Here is a 21801-nt window from a genome sequence, read left to right as displayed (position 1 = left end):
AAAAAAGTAGTAAAAACTTAAAAAGGTACACCATTTATTTACTGCTGCTGAAACCCTGAAGACCAAAAGGACAGAAAAAGAAAAGAAGGAAAGGAAGGAAAAGAAAATAATTTTATTTTTAAAAATTGATAATGTGATTTTTCATAGTTAGAATAGTAGCTGATACTTAGTAGGTAATAAATCTTTGAATGACTGAAGTTTTCTTTTCAAAAGGGGAGTTATTCAAGGCCACCTTGAGTGGAAAAAATATTTTTAACGGGAGTTATTGGTATTTTAGGAAATACATATTTTACTCAGCTTGTTCATAGACAGTTTAGAAGATCTGAGAGTATCATTCATTATACTGAGAGCATAGTTCACCTTTGGCCAAGTGGATGTTCATAAGATATAGAAGTTCTCTGAGAACTGAAAACCTTTTTATATCTTAACTTTAACCAAGAATATCATTTTTAGGGATTGTTTGTGATAGAACAAAGCTATACTGATGGGCCTGTTGTATTTGGTATACAGAAGATTTAGTATGCCTAGATGTTATCTATATTTTATTTTATTATAGTTTGTCTATTCCTTGTTTTGTCATGGCAAGTACACAAATGTACAAATAATTTTTTTTTTTTTTTTTTTTTTTGGAGATAGAGTCACACTCTGTCACCCAGGCTGGAGTGCAGTGGCGCAATTTCGGCTCACTGCAACCTCTGCCTCCCAGGTTCAAATGATTCTCCTGCCTCAGCCTCCCAAGTAGCTGGGATTACAGGCACCTGCCACCACGCCCAGCTAATTTTTATATTTTTAGTAGAAGGTTTTGCCATGTTGGCCAGGCTGATCTTGAATTCCTGACCTCAGGTGATCCACCCGCCTCAGCCTCCCAAAGTACTAGGATTACAGGCGTGAGCCATTATGCCTGGCCAGTTTTTTTTAAGACAGTTTTTTTTTAAGACAGATTTATAAGCCTGTTGGTTTAGCCAGTATGTAGGGTTTTATAGTTATCATTTGGCTCTGCCTTCTATAGCAGATGGAAAATATGCTTTGGACTTTGTAATGGCAGTGAACTAGTGGTATTTCCTATCAGAGGAGACTATATGCCAGTTAGTATTTTCTAATAATAAATAGGATCCCTAAACACAGCCCAGTGCTTTTTTTTTTTTTTTTTTTTTTTTTGAGACTGAGTCTTGCTCTTTCACCCAGGCTGGAGTGCAGTAGCATGATCTTGGTTCACTGCAGCCTCTGCCTCCCAGGTACAAGCGATTCTCCTGCCTCAGCCTCCTGAGTAGCTGAGATTACAGGCGCACACCACCACACCCGGCTAATTTTTATATTTTTAGTAGAGACAGGGTTTTGCCATGTTGGCCAAGCTGGACTTGAACTCCTGACCTGAGGTAATCCACCTGCCTTGTTCTCCCAAAGTGCAGGGATTACAGGCGTGAGCCACTGCGCCTGGCCAACAGCTACTATTTTTAATGTTGTTTTTGTGTTTGTAGGTTTTTTGTGATGGGGTCTCATTTTGTTGCCCAGGCTGGAGTGCAGTGGCACAATCATGACTCACTGCAACCTCCCAGGCTCAAGCAATCCTCCTACCTCAGCCTCCCAATTAACTGGGATTACAGACGCACAGTACCATGCCCAGCTAATTAAAAATTTGTTATTGTAGAGATGGGGTCTTATTTTTTACCCAGGCTGGTCTCAAATTACTGGTCTCAAGCAGTCCTCCTGCCTCAGGCTCCCAAAATGCTGGGATTATAGGTGTGAGCCACTGTGCCTGGCTCCAATGGAGCTTTTTTTTTTTCCTTCCAGTTTTAGAATATTTTTATCCTGCCAAAAGATTCCCTGTGCCCATTTTCCTTCCAATGCAGCTTCTAATACCTGAACAGTCTCACAACATTTAGTCTTTTTAGAATAATAAAACCATAGAACTGATTTGGAGACCCTTTTAAAGAGGTCAGCTCATCTAACCCTGAGCTACTGAAATCTCTTTACAGGATAGAACGAAAAAGACTTCTTTGCTTCAGCAATCCTCTTTCTCTACATATGACATGACTTTAGGTCACCTCACTTATTTATCTCTCTCCTTAGATTTTTTTTTTTTTTTTAGACGGAGTCTTGCGCTGTCGCCCAAGCTGGAATGCAGTGGCACGATCTTGGCTCACTGCAACCTCTGCCTCCCAGGTTCAAGAAATTCTCCTGCCTCAGCCTCCCGAGCAGCTGGGATTACAGGTGCCTGCCACAATGACCAGCCAATTTTTTGTATTTTTAGTAGAGACAGGGTTTTACCATGTTAGCCAGGCTGGTCTCGAACCCCTGACCTCGTGGTCTGCCCGCCTTGGCCTCCCAAAGTGCTGGGAATTACAGGCATGAGCTACCATGCCCAGCCTCTCCTTAGATTTTTTAAGTCCTCTCAAATGTGTACATTCAGAACTAAGTATATTCAAGTGTAGTCTGATTTGCATAGAGAATGACATTTTCTTCATTCAGACTTTGCTTTTAATGAAACCTGATATCAGTGATTTTGGCAGCTGTAACACACTGTTTGTGTCTTTGAAATAGACTTTTTTAAAAGCCTAGTCATTTCTCACTGTCCTGTGCCATTTTGTTTTTATTGTTTTTTTTTTTGTTCTAAGCTTATGACTTTGTATTTATCCTTATTAAATATGATCCCCTTAAATTTAGCCTCCTGTTCCAGCCACTTACAATTACTTAAAAAGTTGATAATGGCATACAGGGTGTTTACTTTCCCATCCCAGATTCCTGTCATTTGCACATTTGATCATCCTCCTTTCCATATTCTCATCCAAGTCGTTTATAAAAAAATGTTGCAAAGGACAGGTTACTCTGGACCCCGTTGCATACTACTGAGCCTTCTTCCAGATTTATCTGCAACTCTTTAGGTACAGTTGTATAATTATCTGTGAAGCCACTTAACTTTCAAGTTAAAAAATACATATTTTTTCACTTTGCACAGTGATATCAAGAGAGACTTTATTTTATGCCTTGCTGAAATCCAGATACTATATTTATGCCTATAGCATTTGCTGGCCTAACCATATAAAAAAAGGAAAATGGAGTTTGGTGATGTTCCTGATACTAGTTTTTATTAATGAACTATTCTTTTAGTAACCTATTTTGCAGTCTTGCTTGTCCTGCACATCACATCAACTCTAGTATAAGGTACGGAGAATATATTCTCCTTTCTTTTTGAAAATTGTTTCTGCATGGTGGCTCACACCTGTAATCCCAGCACTTTGGGAGGCTGAGTTGGGTGGATCATTTGAGGTCAGGAGTTCGAGACCAACCTGGCCAACATGGTGAAACCCCATCTCTACTAAAATACAAAAATTAGCTGGGCGTGGTGGTGCATACATGTAATCCCAGCTACTCAGGAGGCTGAGGCAGGAGAATCGCTTGAACCCAGGAGGCAGAGGTTGTGGTGAGCCGAGATCGCACCACTGCACTCCAGCCTGGACAACAGAGTGAAACTCCGTCTCAAAAAAAGAAAAAAAAAAAAAAAAAAAGAACAGAAAAGAAAAGAAAATTGCTTCTGCAGACACACAAAGCTAATGTGATATTTGGGATTGTTAGAATCATGAGACTTGTCTGGGTTTCCAAAGTGTCACTCATGGGTCTCATCTGCAGATTCTTCAAGTTCTCTGGTGTAGAATTCATCCAGGAATTCTTTATTCATTTAGACAGATAGGCACTCTTTGACAGTCTCCTTATTTATCTTGGTCAGTAATCTAGTTTTCCTAATATTTCTTCTTTTCTTTCTACTTTCAAGATGATTTTTCTTGTCAGAAAAGATAGAAGAAAAACAGGAATTGAGATGTTCTGTCTCTGCTTTATATTAATTAGTAATATGCCATTTACATCAAAGAGTGGGCCTGTGTCTTCCTTACCTTTTTTGCAAGTCTCAGCACATTCTGGGCTTCAGCTTCAGCTTCCTTCTTGATGACACATCAGTGCAATTTTTAAAAATAGTTTCTTTCTTTTTATATATGTTGTGTATGTCTGTCTAATTCTTAGTTGATTGGTGAGCTTTCCAGCTAGTCTCTTTAGATAAGCCCCTTCTTTTTTCCCCCATCTATCTTAAATAATGTGAGATTGCCAGAATTTCATTTTTGAGAACCTCAATCCTGTTGTCTTCCCTTTTAGCACCTCAGACTTAGGTCCTGTCTTTAGCACTTCAGCCTTAGGTCCTGTCTCCTTGACTGGTTGAAGCCTGTTCTCAGAGTCTAGTTGCTGCATCTAGCTGTGCCCCTCGCCCTTCTGCCTGCCTGTCTGCCTTGGTTGTTTTCTTTTGAGGCATCCACTACTTCTTTTCTGATCAATTTCTTCTTATTCAGATTAGGTTCCAAGTTATAATTCTACTTATTTCTTCTACCTTCTGGATGATAGAATAATTAGCAAGGCAAATTTAAAAAATCTTATATGCTGCTTTTTAGTTGTATGAGATTTTTCCGTAGCAGAAATCTTTTATCATTACTGGCTTTATGGTAAAATCACAGGGCCATCTCTCCTTGCCAGGTCTCCTCCCTGATCTGACCTTACATCCTTCCCACAAATCCCAGAAAATCAATCTATTTTCTTAAAGTTGTTATGGCCAATTGTTTGCTGGATGTTTTTTTTCTTTTGAAGCTGGCCTTAGAGTAGAGTGTAGTCTCTTCAGCTGTTGCCCTTCCATGCTGTAGCTGACATAGGGATGTTAGTATGCTTTTGTTTCAAATGCTTTATTCTCATTTAGTGGAAGCTAAATGAGGGTTACAAATAGGAAAGTTGAAGTTCATGACATCTTATTGTCCCAAGTTAGCTTCTAAGTTCCTTAGATGCTATCTACTGCCTTTCTTACTCAAGGTAACACTCTTCAACCCTCTCCTTCTCCCTTTTCTAGGCTCTTTCTAGAACAGGGCATCTCAAACAGCTGGTAGGCCTGAAGGAAGAAAGCTAAACCACAGTTATGAATTAGTAGAGACCATTCAGGGGCTGCCCTTTCTCAAAAGGGTAATTTATACCTCAGGAGACTGTGAAGCAGCTCTTTGTGGAATCTTAGTTACATTCAAGAAAGATCACTCCTGATATTGCTTCTATTCCTCTTCCTTTCACTCAGTTGCTTTCTGCTATGCCTTCATGCTCAGGTTTGGATTTCCATTTAGGGGTATACATTTTTAACATATACTCAACTTATCCTTTTAACAGGTGTGATTTCTATATCTTTTTTTTTTTTTTAATTGGAGTCTTGCTCTGTCACCAGGCTGCAGTGCAGTGGCGTGATCTTGGCTCACTGAAGCCTCTGCCTCCTGGGTTCAAGCAATTTTCCTGCCTCAGCCTCCTGCGTAGCTGAGACTACAGGCGCACACCGCCACGCCTCGCTCATTTTTGCTTTTTTTTTTGAGACAGTCTCGCTCTGTTGCCCAGGCTGGAGTGCAGTGGCACAATCTCTGCTCACCGTAAGCTCCACCTTCTGTGTTCACGCCATTCTCCTGCCTCAGCCTGCTGAGTAGCTGGAGCTACAGGCGCCCAACACCACGCCCGGCTAATTTTTGTTGTATTTTTTAGTAGAGACAGGGTTTCACCATGTTAGCCAGGATGATCTCGATTTCCTGACCTCGTGATCCACCCACCTCGGTCTCCCAAGCTAGGATTACAGGCTTGAGCCACTGTGGCCGGCCAATTTTTGCATTTTTAGTAGAGGCGGGGTTTCACCGTGTTGGCCAGGATGGTCTTGATCTCCTGACCTCAAGTGATCCACCTGCCTCGGCCTCCGAAAGTGGTGGGATTACAGGCGTGAGCCACCACGCCTAGCCTGTGATTTCTGTATCTTTATACTTTGATCAGAGATAGGGTAAGATCAAAAATTCCAAAATGATTATAGTGTATATAGTGCTGAGTATTCTGGTGAATGCAAACAACCTGTCAAAGGATAGAATTACAGCAAATTTAAAAGATCTCAGTTGGCTTTCTTTGTGATTCTAGAATTGAGCAAGACATCATTCCATAAAATATAGTAATTGTTCCAGTGAGCTGAGCAGAAGAGGTTAGACAGAAGGGCTAAAGGAAGCAGAAGCAAAGAACAGAGTGTATTAGTTACTTTTCAAAGTTACTTTTTCTTGTAAGGCTGGGAGAGGGAGAGAGAAGAATAGAGAAGTAACTGATTGATTCATGTGGAGGTCAGAGTGGAAGCAGGTGCGAGAGGGTCCTGTAGAAGAAAACATGGCTGCCAAAGTGTTTGAGTCCATGGTAAGTTTGGCTTGGCGTTAGCTGTTGCAGGAGGCATGTGAACTCTGCCTTATATAATGTGGATGCTGGGCACAGAGCTGTCATCTTTGACTGATTCTAGGACAAAAATGACAGGACATTGTGGTAGGGGAAGGGACTCACTTTCTCATCCCGTGGGTACAGAAACCGATTATCTTTGACTGCCTTTCTCCACCACATCATGTACCAGTCATCACTGGTAGCAAAGATTTACAGAATGTCAACATCACACTGCGCATCATCTTCCTGCCCGTCGCTAGCCAGCTTCCTGCATCTTCACCAGCATCGGAGAGGCCTATGATGAGCGTGTGCTGCCGTCCATCACGACCGAGATCCTCAAGTCAGTGGTGGCTCGCTTTGATGCTGGAGAAGTAATCACCCAGAGAGAGCTGGTCTCCAGGCAGGTGAGCAACGACCTTAAAGAGCAAGCAGCCCCATTTGGGCTCATCCTGGACGATGTGTCCTTGACACATCTGACCTTTGGGAAGGAGTTCACAGAAGCGGTGGAAGCCAAACAGGTGGCTCAGCAGGAAGCAGAGAGGGCCAGATTTATGATGGAAAAGGCTGAGCAGCAGAAAAAGGCGGCCATGGTCTCTGCTGAGGGCGACTCCAAGGCAGCCGAGCTGATTGCCAACTCACTGGCCATGGCGGGGGACGGCCTGATCGAGCTGTGCAAACTGGAAGCCGCGGAGGACATTGCGTTAACAGCTCTCACGCTCTCGGAACATGACCTACCTGCCAGCAGGGCAGTCCGTGCTCCTCTGGTTGCCCCATGAGGGCCCACCCTGCCTGCACCTCCGCAGGCCGACTGGGCCACAGCCCTGATGATTCTTAAACACCGCCTTCCCCCCACACCCCAGAAATCACGGTGAAATTTCATAATTGGCTTAAAGTGAAGGAAATAAAAGTAAAATCACTTCAGAACTCTTAAAAAAAAAAAAAAGAAGAAGAAAAAAAAATAACTGATTGGGCCAGGTGGCTCATGCCGGTGATTCTAGCACTTTGGGAGGCTAAGAGAGAAGAGTTCAAGACCAACCTGAGCAACATGATCAGACCCCATCTCTACAAAAAATTTAAGAATTAGCCAGACATGGTGGTGCACACCTGTAGTCCCAGCTACTTGGGAGGCTGGAGGATCCCTTGAACCCAGGAATTGAAGGCAGCAGTGAACTTTGATCACGCCACTGTACCCTAGCCTGGGTGAGACCCCCTCAAAAAAAAGAAAAAAGAAAAAAAGAAAAGTGGCTGATTGGTTAACATCAGGCTACTTCAGGCTACTATTTTTGTGTGAGGATTAAAGCAGAGGGAACTTCATTATCATGCTGTTTGAAGATTTAAACTGTCCTGTTTGGGACATTAGGTGTTCTGTCTCTCCTGATTTCTTAGAAGATAAGATAGCTTAGTTTAGGTTTAACAATGTAGAACTTAAGATGGATGACTCCATTTTTATTTTTAGTCTGCTTTGTTGGGGCCTAGTATAGGAGTTTAGTGGCCTCCTATAGTTTTTATTTAACAAAACAAAAGTATACATCATATCAGTGAATATTTGCTAAGAACAGGAAAGAGAAGTCTTCCTTTCAAATAGCTTACGGTTCATTGAAATTAATTAATCCGGGCACAGTGGCTCATGCCTGTGATCCCAACACTTTGAGAGAAGAGGTGGGAGGATTACTTGAGGCTTGGAGTTTGAGACCACTCTGGGCAACATAGCAAGACCTCCATTTCTACAAAAAATAAAAAATAAAAAATAAAAAATAAAAAAAAATGAACTAAATGCATAAAGCAATCAGAAAATATAATAAAATGTTAAATTATACATTGGCAACAGCTACTTAGAATCTACCAGAATGGGTTTGGGTTTTCCTTATCTAAACTCACCTCTAAGGAAGAGCAGACTTGGATTTCCAAAACCGTTTCTTTCTGGATGCACTTGTTTTTGTTTTGGTATAAATAGGGACCTAGAATTGTATTTCCAGTGACCTTTAGCCTCTATCTCTAGGAATGTGGAACTGAATGGTACTTTTGCTCCCACAGCAGACTAAAAGAAATGCAGTGTAGCAAAATTATGAATAATTGAAATATGTTTGGGGTTTATAGATCTTAAACTCTCTGATGAGGAAATACAGTCTTGTGTATTTGGTTTGGCTGTACTGTTTTGAGTTAGTTTTAGGGGTAACTTTGAGAATCAGTTTTAGAATTCTAGCCCCAGATAGCAGTCCTTTGCTTAGTCATGGGTTAGATGTAATGCCACATGATCCTGAGAAGACTAGGAATGGTTGCTGTTTATTAACCTTGGTTGGTAGTGATACTTGAGAAGAAAAAATAGCCACCCTACATTCATAAAGGTTGAACTGTTGCTATGTTTCAAAATCCTATTTGCCTTGATATCTGGTAATCTTTACTAATCTTTTAAAGAATCATCAGATGTGATGTATTTGAGAATGATAAGACAGTAAAGGCTTCCAAATGCTAACACTGTGTTAAGTTTTGTGGTGTTTTACTTTATTTTTTATACTTTTTGTTATGAGAGCACTGGTAACTTCCTGATCTTGAGAAATAAAAGAACTAGAACAGAGTAATTTTTTAGAAAACTCTGTTTCTACAGTTGTAAATAGTCTCAAGGGAACAATATGTTTCACGTGGAAAAAAATTAATATGGACAGGAAGAAGGATTCCCTCAACAGTCTCCACTCTTAACTCATATGAGCAAAGCCTAAGGAAAAGAAAGTGCCTTTTGTGTTTCTGGCCATTGAAATATTTTTTAACGATGAGAAAACTGTTTCATATGCCGGCCGCGGTGGCTCACCCCTGTAATCCCAGCACTTTGTGAGGCTGAGGTGGGCAGATTACCTGAGGTCAGGAGTTTGAGAACAGCATGGCTAACATGGTGAAACCCTGTCTCTACTGAAAATATAAAGTTAGCTGAGCGTGGTAGCAGATGCCTGTAATCCCAGCTACTTGGGAGGCTGAGGCAGGAGAATCACTTGGACCCAGGAGGCAGAGGCTGCAGTGAGCCGAGATGGTGTCACTGCACTCCAGCCTGGGTGACAGAGGGAGACTCTGTCTCAAAAAAAAGAAAAAGAAAAAAAGAAAACTGTTTCATGAAAACTGGTTTGCATCAAGTCTTACTGGATTCAAATAATAACATATTATTGTTATTCAGATATCAACAGAAAGAAAAATTTTCTTCTCTTCCACCCTTCCTTTTTTTAGTGTTCATGCCAGTAAATTTGTATTATACCTGTGTGTGAAGTCAATAATCAGAACATTTGCTACTTGTTTTATTTTCCAGTAATAATTTATAATATTGTCTGTAAAATTCACAAGAGTGTAGTCAACTTTCTGTCAATAGTGTCTTTGCCTGAAGGTAGTGACCCTGTAATCTGATGTATTGGGGAAAATGTGTGTACTGGTGAGGGATATAGGTACATATAAATAATTGCTTTTTCTTTTTTTTTTTTTTTTTTTTTTTTTTTTGAGACGGAGTCTCGCTCTGTCACCCAGGCTGGAGTGCAGTGGCCGGATCTCAGCTCACTGCAAGCTCCGCCTCCCGGGTTTACGCCATTCTCCTGCCTCAGCCTCCCGAGTAGCTGGGACTACAAGCGCCCGCCACCTCGCCCGGCTAGTTTTTTGTATTTTTTAGTAGAGACGGGGTTTCACCGTGTTAGCCAGGATGGTCTCGATCTCCTGACCTCGTGATCCACCAGCCTCGGCCTCCCAAAGTGCTGGGATTACAGGCTTGAGCCACCGCGCCCGGCAATAATTGCTTTTTCATCTGTGAATGGTTAAAAAGAAGCATTTTGGTCTCTTTATAAGCTTAATATTTAAATTATAGGTAAAGGTTTGAATGTATTCCATTTTGAACATGGGGAATGTTAACAAGAATCTCTGGGCTGGGTGAGGTGGCTCACACCTATAATCCTAGCACTTTGGGAGGCCGAGGTGGGCGGATCACTTGAGGTCAGGAGTTTGAGACCAGCCTGGCCAACATGGTGAAACCTTGTCTCTACTAAAAATACAAAAGTTAGCCCGGCGTGGTGGTATGTGCCTGTAGTCCCAGCTACTTGGGAGGCTGTGGCAGGAGAATCACTTGAACCCGGGAGGTGGAGATTGCAGAGACCCGAGATCGTGCCACTGCACTTAAGCCTGGGAGACAGAGCAAGACTGTCTTAAAAGAAAAAAAATCGCTGGATTCCTGACTTCTAATCTTCTGGGGGGGATTTTTTTTTTTTTAGATGAATTTTTTTTTTTTTTAAGATGGAGTCTCGCTCTGTCTCCCGGGCTTCAGTGCAGTGGCGTGATCTCGGCTCTCTGCAACCTCCACCTCCTGGGTTCAAGTGATTCTCCTGCCTCAGCCTCCTGAGTAGGTGGGACTACAGGCACGCGCCACCACACCTGGCTAATTTTTGTATCTTTAGTAGAGATGGGGTTTTACCATATTAGCCAGGCTGGTCTCAAACTCCTGACCTCAAGTAATCTGCCCGCCTTGACCTCCCAAAGTGCTGGGATTATAGGCGTGAGCCATACCATGCCCGGCCAAGGGAATCTTAATTGTTTCTTTTATTTCATGTGCCCTGTTCCTTTTCTTTTGTACCCAGAAGTACTCTGTGGCCTATGTATATTTTTTCTTTTTTTAAAAAAACTTTACTGTGGAAAATTTCAAACATATACAAAGTAAACAGAATTATATGATGAACCCTCTTATACTCATCACCTTGCTTTAACAGTCATCAACACGTTACTACTCTTTTTATCTTTTTTTTTTTTTTCAGACTCAGTCTCGCTATGTCACCCAGGCTGAAGTGCAGTGGTACAATCTTGGCTCAAGCGATTCTCGTGCCTCAGCCTCCCACATAGCTGGGATTACAGGTGTGTGTCTCCACACCCAGCTAATTTTTGTATTTCTATTAATAGTAGAGATGGGGTTTCACCATGTTGGCCAGGCTGGTCTTGAACTCCTGGCCTCAAGTGATCCACCTGCGTTGGCCTCCCAAAGTGGTGGAGTTACAGGCGTGAGCCACCACACCTAGCACTCTTTTATTATTTTTACTTCTACCTATTCCCCATCTTCTATTCAATAAATTTTTTTTTTTAGGTAAAATTCATTTACAGTGAGATGCAAAAATAAGCTGTTAGAGTTACAACCATGTAGCAGACCTATCATAGTATAAAACATATTCATCTCCCTACAGAGTTCCCTTATATACCTTCCAAGTCATCCCCTGCCCCACCAGGAAACCATTGTTCTCTTCGACTCTGCCTGTTTTAGACTGTCATATAAACAGAACCATGCATTATGCATTCTTTGTGTCTGGCTTTTTTTGTTGAGCATTATATCTGTGAGATTCATCCATGTTGCATTCCTTTGTTTCACTGAGTAGTCCATTGTATGGATATACCATGGTTTGTACATCCGTTCTCTTACTCATGAACATTTAGGTTCTTTCCAGTTTGTTTTTGTTTTTGTTTTTGTTTTTGTTTTGAGACAGAATCTTGTTCTGTTGCCCAGGCTGGAGTGCAGTGCCACGATCTCGGCTCATTGCACCTCTTGCCTCCTGAGGTCAAGTGATTCTCCTGCCTCAGCCTCCCAAGTATCTGGGACTACAGGCCTGCACCACCACACCCAGCTAATTTTTGTATTTCTGGTAGAGATGGGGTTTCACCATGTTGGCCAGGCTGGTCTCAAACTCCTGACCTCAGGTGATCCACCCACCTCAGCCTCCCGAAGTGCTGGGATTACAGGTGTGAGCCACTGCGCCTGGCCTAGTTTTTGCTTTTATGCTGTGGACATTTATAACAAGTCTTGGGTGGACTTATGTTTTCATTTTTCTTGGATAAGTACCAATGGGTGGAACTGCTGGAGTCAATAGATGCCTGATTAATTTAATTTTTTTTAAATTAATTTTTTGTTTGTTTGTTTTTTGAGATGGAGTTTGGCTTTTGTTGCCCAGGCTGGAGTGCAATGGCACCATCTCGGCTCACCGCAACCTCCACCTCCCGGGTTCAAGCAATTCTTCTGCCTCAGCCTCCCGAGTAGCTGGGAATACAGGCACGTGCCACCACTCCTGGCTAATTTTGTATTTTTAATAGAGACACGGTTTCGCCATGTTGGTCAGCCGAGTCTCGAACTCCGGACCTTAGGTTATCTGCCCGCCTTGGCCTCCCAAAGTGCTGGGATTATAGGCATGAGCCACTGCGCCTGGCTGCATGTTTAATTTTATAAAAAATTGCCAAACCTTTTCCTAAAGTGTTTATGTTATTGTACATTCCTACTGACAAAGGATGAGAGTGTGGTTTTACATTCCTACTGACAAAGGATGGATGTATGTCTTTGGTTTGCAAGTTTAGATAAACTGATAGATACAAAAAGCTTTTTCTTAGAGGAAATGGCTTGTAGGAACATCTCAATATTAGTTGTTATTCCACAGAGTGTAAGATGACCTTGAAATATATACTCGTTATTGATTTGTCCTTTTCATGTGGCTTCTAAGGAATTGTAGAAGTTATTTTAGTCCTTATAGAAAATCAACTGATATGGTTATACAGGTAGTATTACTGAGTGTCCTAGATTTATACATTTTAGAACTCTGTTTATAATTTCCAGAGCCCTTTTAGGAACCCTGTCTATGATTCCTAGAAACATTCTTTCACACTTAGTGGTTTTAGCAGTGAATATCTGTCATCACCCACACTATTGTGGTCAGGGGGATATCACAGCAGGTAATCTAAATGGAATTGTTGGGGTGAAACTCCACCAAGGTGAGTAATGTTTATGGCTTTCCAAAGCATTGCAATTAAATTATTTAACAGTAAAGCTGCCTTTGCACCATTGCCAGATATTAATGTGAGTCATTTGTTTTATTTTAGTGATGTCCTCGCATTGCCCATTTTTAAGCAAGAAGAGTCAAGTTTGCCTCCTGATAATGAGAATAAAATCCTGCCTTTTCAATATGTGCTTTGTGCTGCTACCTCTCCAGCAGTGAAACTCCATGATGAAACCCTAACGTATCTCAATCAAGGTTAGATGCTTCCTCATTCATTAGTACTATTGCAGGCCTACAGTATTTATGATTTTTTTTTTTTTTTTGCAACGGAGTCACCCAGGCTGGAGTGCAGTGGCGCAATCTCGGCTCACTGCAAGCTCCGCCTCCTGGGTTCACACCATTCTCCTGCCTCAGCCTCCTGAGTAGCTGGGACCACAGGCATGTGCTTTTTTGTATTTTTAATAGAGACGGGGTTTCACCGTGTTAGCCAGGATGGTCTGGATCTCCTGACCTCCTGATCCGCCCACTTTGGCCTCCCAAAGTGCTGGGATTACAGGCGTGAGCCACTGCACCCGGCCATTTATGATGTTTTATTAGGTACACTTATATGTAAAAACTTAGATCTTTCTGGTGTGACCTATCAAACTAGAAGTCCTACTTCAGAGATTTGAGTTCTAATGTCATACTTGATATCTATTACTAGCTTCTTTTGCTTAGCTGTCCATTTTTAGTTCCCAGCTTCCTCTTCCTAATCATGTTCCCTAGACACTCCCATTGATTACTGTCTGAGAAGTATTACTCTACCTGGCTCTATTATTTACCAATTGTGTGGCCTTGGACAAGTTGCTAAAACTCTTTTAAGTTTCCATTTCTTTGTCTGTAAAATGGGATTGGTAATACCTTAGAAAGGTATATCAGTTAAATGAGATAATATGTGACAATACTTGGCACAGGGCTGAGCATCTAGTAAAGGCTTCTGGTTGTTGTTACTAATACTAATAATATTATTATACTATTGTATATTCAACCAACTGAATTTTATTCTTTCTGAATCTAGCAAAGTTAATTTGTGATGAATATAATATGTAATTACTTTTTCTTCTAGGACAGTCTTATGAAATTCGAATGCTAGACAATAGGAAACTTGGAGAACTTCCAGAAATTAATGGCAAATTGGTGAAGGTAAAACGAATAAATCATTCTTCTGTACAATTTTTTTTATTAATCCTTTTGTGATTTTAAATTTTTGTTTTTGTTGTTAATGTTCTTTTGCTTCCAAGGGCTTGATGGTATCTCTTGCCTGCCGTAATTTGTTGGCAGAGTGGTAAGCTGATGTGTTATTTCTTTGGGGTCAGAGTAGGCCCCACTATTCACATGAATTTTTCAGAGCTGCAGAAATAGAACGCTTACCACTCCCTGTCCAGGGTAATCACCCCTGGCTCAGTGAAGTTCTTTTGGAGTAAAGTAACCTCCTTGAGATCTTTAGAGAAGCCTGAGTGTCTTTTTTGATACTTAGTCTTATAGCGAGGAAAACAGAAGCTACTTTGATGAAGAGCAGTTCTCTTAGTCTAGATTAACAGTCAGGATTTTGATAATTCACAGCACAATTGAAACAGGAGTTTTGTCAAAAGGTGGTGGGAGGAATTAACAGACACTACTACAAAGTAAAAGTAACAAAAGGAAAGTTGATGGAAATAGGCTCTGCCTACCCTCAGTGTTTACAGGTTGTATGGTGGGTCAGCAAGCAGGGCACTTGGTGAGTTTTTCATGTACATCTGAAGAACTAAGCCAGATAAGCCATGGCGTAACAGAAGAGGCATGCAGCAATGCTTCAGATGGGAGTCCTTTATGCCTACTTACCATCGGACTGAAGTTTAAGCCAAGTTTTAAATATGGTACCAGTTAACTATAGAGATTATATCTGAGAAATTGGCTGGGTACGGTGGCTTACGCCTGTAGTCCCAGCACTTTGGGAAGCTGAGGCGGGCGGATCACTTGAGGTTGGGAGTTTGAGACCAGCCTGACCAACATGGAGAAACCCTGTCTCTACAGAAAGTACAAAATTAGCCAGGCGTGGTGGCGCATGCCTATAATCCCAGCTACTCAGGAGGCTGAAACAGGAGAATTCCTTGAACCCGGGAGGCAGAGGTTGCTGTGAACCGAGATGGTGCCATTGCACTCCAGCCTGGGCAACAAGAGCGAAATCCATTTCAAAAAAAAAATAAAAGATTATATCTGAGAAATTATAAAATTTTATCCTGAAATAGCACTTAGTATGGTATGGGTTTTAGAGTGAAGCAGATGTTAAGAAAAATAATTTTAGATTGTGTTTAGAAACCAACTGGCAGTGAGTCCTGCTAGTTTTTCTTTGTCAGCACTGATTTTCAAGAGGTCCTGTTATCGTCTGATTTGGTTGTATCCTTTTAGAGTATATTCCGTGTGGTGTTCCATGACAGAAGGCTACAGTACACTGAGCATCAGCAGCTAGAGGGTTGGAGGTGGAACCGACCTGGGGACAGAATTCTTGACATAGGTGAGTTAAGAGAATCTATTGCCTAGGAAATGCCTTTAGCTATGCACCAAGAGTTGGTTTTCTTTATTTGACATTTACCTTGATTCATATGCTTGTGAAGCTCAATTAGTATAAACCTTGAAAGTATTTATTAAGCATAAAAAATTTTAAGTAATACAGGTGAAAATGATACCAGAATTGAAGTTGAAAGTATAAACACTTTAGTTCCATAGCAACTATAGGATGATTTTGTTTTGTTTTTTAAGTTGTGGTAAAATATATGTTACATAAAAGTTATCATTTTAAGCATTGTTAAGTGGATAGTTCAGTAACATTAAGTACATTCAAATTATTGTGTAACCATCACTATCATTCATCTCCAGAACTTTTCTTATCTGCAAAACTGGATGTCTGTACCTGTTAAACAACTCCCCATTCTCCCTTCTTCACAGCCCCTGATAACCACTATTCTCCTTTCTGTCTCTATGAATTAGACTACTAAGTACTGCATAAATGAAATCATACAGTATTCGTCCTTTTGTGACTGGGATTTTTCACTTAGCATAATGTTTTCAAGGTTCATGGTGTAGCATACGTTAGCATTTCCTTCCCATGTAAGGCTGAATAATATTCCATTGTGTGTATATACCACACTTTGTTTATTCATTCATCCCATGATAGGCACTTAATTTAATTCCATTTTTTGGCTATTGTGAATGACGCTGCTATAAACATGGATGTACAAATATGTGTTTGAGTCTCTGCTTTTAATTCTTTTGGATGTATATCCAGAAATGGAATTGCTGGGTCATATGGTAATTCTACCTTAAATTTTTTTTTTTTAGAAACCACTATATTGTTTTCCACAGTGACTACACATTTTACATATCTACCAGCAGTACTCAAAGGTTCCAATTTTGGCTGGGCGTGGTGGCTCACGCCTGTAATCCCAGCACTTTGGGAAGCCAAGGCAGGCGGATCAGGAGGTCAGGAGATTGAGACCATCCTGGCTAACACGGTAAAACCCCATCTCTACTAAAAATACAAAAAAATTAGCTGGGCATGGTGGCGGGCACCTGTAGTCCCAGCTACTCAGGAGGCTGAGGCAGGAGAATGGTGTGAACCCAGGAGGTGCAGCTTGCAGTGAGCTGAGACCACACCACTGCACTCCAGCCTGGGTGACAGAGCGAGACTCTTGTCTCAAAAAAAAAAAAAAAAGGTTCCAATTTCTTCAATCCTTGCCAGCACTTGTTGCTTTCTTTTTTTTTCCTTTTTTTTTTTTTTTCCTGAGACGGAGTTTTGCTCTTGTTGCCCAGGCCTGAGTGCAATGGCACGATATCAACTCACCACAAGCTCCACCTCCCAGATTCAAGTGATTCTCCCGCCTCAGCCTCTGAGTAGCTGGGATTACAGGCATGCGCCACCACACCCAGCTAACTTTTGTATTTTTAGTAGAGATGGGGTTTCAACATGTTGGCCAGAGTGGTCTCAATCTCCTGACCTCTTGATCTGCCTGCCTTCGCCTCCCAAAGTGCTGGGATTACAGGCGTGAGCCACTGCACCTGGACTGTTGCTTTCTATTTTTTGTTAATATCCATCCTGATGATTGTGAAGTAGTATCTCATTGTGGTTTTGATTTGCATTTCCCTGGTGATTAGTAATGTTGAGCATCTTTGCATGTGCTTATTGGCCATTTATATATTTTCTTTCTTTCTTTATTTTTATTTATTTACTGATTTATTTATTTTTTGAGATGGAGTCTCCCTCTGTCGCCCAGGCTGGAGTACAGTGGCATGATCTCAGCTCACTGCAACTTCCACCTCCCGGGTTCAAGCGCTTCTCCTGCCTCAGCCTCCCGAGTAGCTGGGATTACAGGGGCCTACCACCACACCCAGCTAATTTTTGTGTTTTAGTAGAGAGGGGGTTTTGCCATGTTGGCCAGGCTGGTCTCGAACTCCTGACCTCAAGTGATCTCTCCGCCTTGGCCTCTCAAAGCGCTGGGATTACAGGCGTGAGCCATGGCTCCTGGCCCGCCATTTATATATTTTTCTTTGGAGAAATGTCTATTCAAGTCTTTTGCCACATTATCGAATTGTATTGTTTTGTTTTTTTGTTATTGAGTTGAAGGAATTTCTAAAATATTCTGGATATTAACCCCATAGCAGATACATCACATGCAAATATTTTATCTTATTCTGTGGGTTGCTTTTTTACTATATTGATACTATCCATTGATGCACTAAAGTTTTACATTTTGAGGTGGTCTAATTTATCTAATTATTTTAATTGCCTGTGCTTTTGGTGCCATATCCAAGAAGTCGTTGCCAAGTTCAGTGCCAAGAAACTTTTCCAATATGTTTTCTTCTACGAGTTTTATAGTTTTAGGTCTTACATTCAGGTCACAGATCCATTTTGAGTTCATGGTTGTATATGGTACAAGGTAAGGACCCAACTTCATTCTTTTGCATGTGGATACCCAGTTTTCTCAACACCGTTTGTTGAAAAGACTGTTCTTTCCCCCACTGAATGGTCTTGCACCCTCGTCAAAACTCATTTGACCATATGTTTGAAAACTTATTTCTAGGCTCTCTATTCTATTCCATTTGTTTATATGTCTAGCTTTATGCCTATACCTCACTATTTTGCTAAGTGTAGCTTTATAGTAAGTTTGGAAGTTGTGAAGCATGAGACCTCCAACTTTGTTCTTTTTCAAGATTGTTTTGGCTGCTCAGGATCTGATATTTTGTTATGCGTTTGTAAAGGGGGGCAGACTTTTTTCCCCAGCATGCTGAAAGTTCCTTCCTTTTTTTTTAGTTATTTGTTTTTTGAGATGGAGTCTTGCTCTGTCACCCAGGCTGGAGTGCAGTGGCACGATCTACGCTCACTGCAAGCCCCGCCTTCTGTATTCACACCATTCTTCTGCCTCAGCCTCCTGAGTAGCTGGGACTACAGGAACCCGCCACCACACCCGGCTAATTTTTTGTATTTTTAGTAGAGATGGGGTTTCACTGTGTTAGCCAGGATGGTCTCGATCTCCTGACCTCGTGATCTGCCCGCCTTGGCCTCCCAAAGTGCTGGGATTACAGGCGTGAGCCACTGCGCCTGGCCAAGTTCCGTCATTTTACTAGTGCCTGAGAACCAGTCACTAAAGTGGGAGTTCTGATATTAGAAGCTACGTCTCTCGGTTTGCAGTTATGTTTTGTCTTCCCACATTGCCACACAGAGTAGAATTTGTTTTTCCTAAGTCATAGGGTATAAAGGAAAGATCTTCACAAATACACATGCAGTCACTTTTCCTGGTATCTGCAGCTCTGATTTCTAATTGGTTAAAATCTCCTCTTGGTAAACATAGTTGTTAAAAAAAAATTAACTACTACTAATTTTACCTGAGAAAACATTGGTTCTCATGCAGTGATCCTGATATCTGTATGATAAATTGACCTTAAGATAAATCTAACACAACTAATATTGTGGAGTGGGACCCACTTGATGCTTTATTGTTTGAATTATTGATGCCAAAATAGTAGGATAGTTATACCACAGTTCTGGTAATACATATCACCTGGCCTTAACTCCCCAGTCTGATCATTAATAGGAGAACTCAGGGAATGCTATTTGAATATCTGCTATGTGGAATGGAAAGAAAAGTTCTACTCAGACCCATTAATTCTTGCTTCCCTTTTAGGTAAAGATTTGTCACTCTGTTACAGGATTATTTGATTACTTTGTAAGTCAGCATCAACCTTCCTTTTTTTTTTTTTTTTGAGACAGAGTCTCGGTCTGTCGCCCAGGCTGGAGTGCAATGGCATGATCTCAGCTCACTGCAAACTCTGTCTCCTGGGTTCAAGTCATTCTCATGACTTGTTATGCATTTGTAACAAGCCTCCTGAGTAGCTGGGATTATAGGCATCCACCACCACGCCCGGCTAATTTTTATGCTTTTAGTAGAGGTAAATTTTCACCATGTTGGCCAGGCTAGCCTCGAACTCCTGACCTCAAATGATCCATCTGCCTCGGCCTCCCAAAGTGCTGGGATTACAGGCGTGAGCCACCACACTTGGCCTGCATCAATCTTTATGTTAAAATTTTCCCACTTCCATTCGCGATATAATGCTTTCTACTTTGATGTAGACACTCTGCTGCACCCCTTCAATAGCAATCCTCTTAATGTGCTTTTGGCAATAAAACTAATTTTAAAACTGTAGTTGAAACAGATTATAAATTACAGTTTTCATGATAGTGTAGACTTAATCCACCTTAAATAGGATTTTAGCAAATTAAAAGGAAACTGCCTAAATTGCCATATTTTAAGCTAGAAGGAGGATACTGAACATTCCCAACACAAAGAAATGACAGATGTTTGAGACAGTGAATATGCTGATTACCCTGATCTGATCACTATGCATTATATGTATTGAAACATCCCTAGATAGCCCATGAATATGTACAATTATTATTTGTCAATTTAAAAATGATTTTTTTTGTTTTTTGAGACAGAGGCTTGCTCTGTTGCCCAGGCTGGAGTACAGTGGTACGATCTCGGCTCACTGCAACCTCCGCCTCCCGGGTTCAAGCAGTTCTCCCTGCCTCAGCCTCTCAAGTAGCTGGGATTACAGATGCCTGCTACCACGCCTGGCTAATTTTTGAATTTTTTAGTAGAGACGGGGTTTCGCCATGTTGGCCAGGCTGGTCTTGAACTCTTGACTTCAGGTGATCCTCCCACCTTGGCCTCCCAAAGTGCTGGGATAACAGGTGTAAGCCACAACGCCCAGCCTAATTTTTTTTTTTTTTTTTAATGGAGTCTTGCTCTGTCACCCAGGCTGGAGTGCAGTGGTACGATCTCGGCTCACTACAATCTCCGCCTCCCAGATTCAAGCCATTCTCCTGCTTCAGCCTCCTGAGTAGCTGGGATTACAAGCATGTGCCACCACGGCCAGCTAATTTTTGTATTTTTAGTAGAGATGAGGTTTCACCATGTTGGTCAGGCTGGTCTCGAACTCCTGATATTGTGATCTGCCTGCCTTGGGCTCCCAAAGTGCTGGGATTACAGGCGTGAGCCACTGCGCCTGGCCAAAGAATTTTTTTAATTGCTGTATTTTAAAAACTTTTTAAAGAGGAGAAAAGGTGCTGAGAAGCAAAGTACTTAAGCCAAGTTTACTCTAATCAAATATTTTCCTTGACAAAGAAGAAATTTAAGGTGTGGGCTGGGCACGGTGGCTCAGGCCTGTAATCCCAGCACTTTAGGAGGCCAAGGTGGCTGGATAACCTGAGGTCAGGAGTTCGAGAGCAGCATGGGCAACATGGCGAAACCCCGTCTCTACTAAAAATAAAAAAAAATTTCCTGGGCGAGGTGGCATGTGCCTGTAATCCCAGCTACTCAGGAGGTAGAGGCAGGAGGATCGCTTGAACCCAGGAGGCGGAGGTTGCAGTGAGCTGAGATGGTGCTACTACACTCCAGCCCTCGACCACTGCACTCCAGCCTGGGCAACAGAATGAGACTCCATCTAAAAAGAAACACAAAGAAATTTAGGATGTGATACACAAAAATCTTAGTAGCTACGCTGAGTAATGTAAGAATCAATACTTTCTCATTTAAAACTGAGTAGCCCTCAGAATTGTTCAATGATTACCATTTTGTTTCTCAGATATCCCAATGTCTGTGGGTATAATCGATCCTAGGGCTAATCCAACTCAACTCAATACAGTGGAGTTCCTGTGGGACCCTGCAAAGAGGACATCTGTGTTTATTCAGGTAAGGCGCTGCAGATAAGGTCCAGTTTTGAAGAGCATCTCTTACTACCAGTTTATTTCTTAAAGGACAAAACATGTTAACTTTGAAATCTTTACAGGGTTCTAGCCTGACTGTCAAGCCCAGGCTCTTTAATCTGTGCCTGAGAGCATTGAGGAGTTTCTGAATTGCTCTTCTAATACCCCAATTTATTTATTTGTGTCTCCCAAAATTGCTTGGTAATGGCTGCATAATATTTCATTCCTTGGTTGTACCATAATTTACATAACAATTATTTGGCATTTAGATCAGCATAATTTTTTTTTTGAGACAGGGTCTCCGCTCTGTCTCCCAATCTGGAATGCAGTGGTGCAATCTCGGCTCACTGCAACCTCCGCCTTCCAGTTCAAGCGATTCTCTTGCCTCAGCCTCACCAGTAGCTGGGACTAGAGGCACATGTCACCATGCCTGGCTAATTTTTGTATTTTTGGTAGAGGTTTCACCATGCTGGCCAGGCTGGTCTTGAACTCCTGACCTCAGGTGATCCGCCCACC

The 21801-nt window shown here is 41.6% G+C and overlaps 2 protein-coding genes across 6 annotated transcripts in view; one reads left to right on the top strand and one right to left on the bottom strand.

Moving 5' to 3' along the window:
• DAZAP2 (DAZ associated protein 2) overlaps positions 1–21801 on the bottom strand; it is a 426196-nt gene that overhangs the window by 113462 nt on the left and 290933 nt on the right. The gene's annotated exons all lie outside the window — the stretch shown is intronic.
• TFCP2 (transcription factor CP2) overlaps positions 1–21801 on the top strand; it is an 82057-nt gene that overhangs the window by 42331 nt on the left and 17925 nt on the right. For all 5 annotated transcript variants that reach the window (XM_050748759.1, XM_050748757.1, XM_050748756.1 and 2 more), the window contains 4 exons: positions 13111–13262; positions 14113–14189; positions 15435–15540; positions 21165–21271. In XM_050748759.1, the coding sequence (XP_050604716.1) occupies positions 13111–13262; positions 14113–14189; positions 15435–15540; positions 21165–21271 (442 nt within the window). The remainder of the gene's footprint in view (positions 1–13110; positions 13263–14112; positions 14190–15434; positions 15541–21164; positions 21272–21801) is intronic.

Source organism: Macaca thibetana, chromosome 11 (assembly GCF_024542745.1).
Source record: "Macaca thibetana thibetana isolate TM-01 chromosome 11, ASM2454274v1, whole genome shotgun sequence".
Lineage (NCBI taxonomy): Eukaryota > Metazoa > Chordata > Mammalia > Primates > Cercopithecidae > Macaca > Macaca thibetana.
The sequence above is the reverse complement of the archived record's forward strand: the minus strand, read 5'-3'. Positions and strand labels throughout refer to the sequence as shown.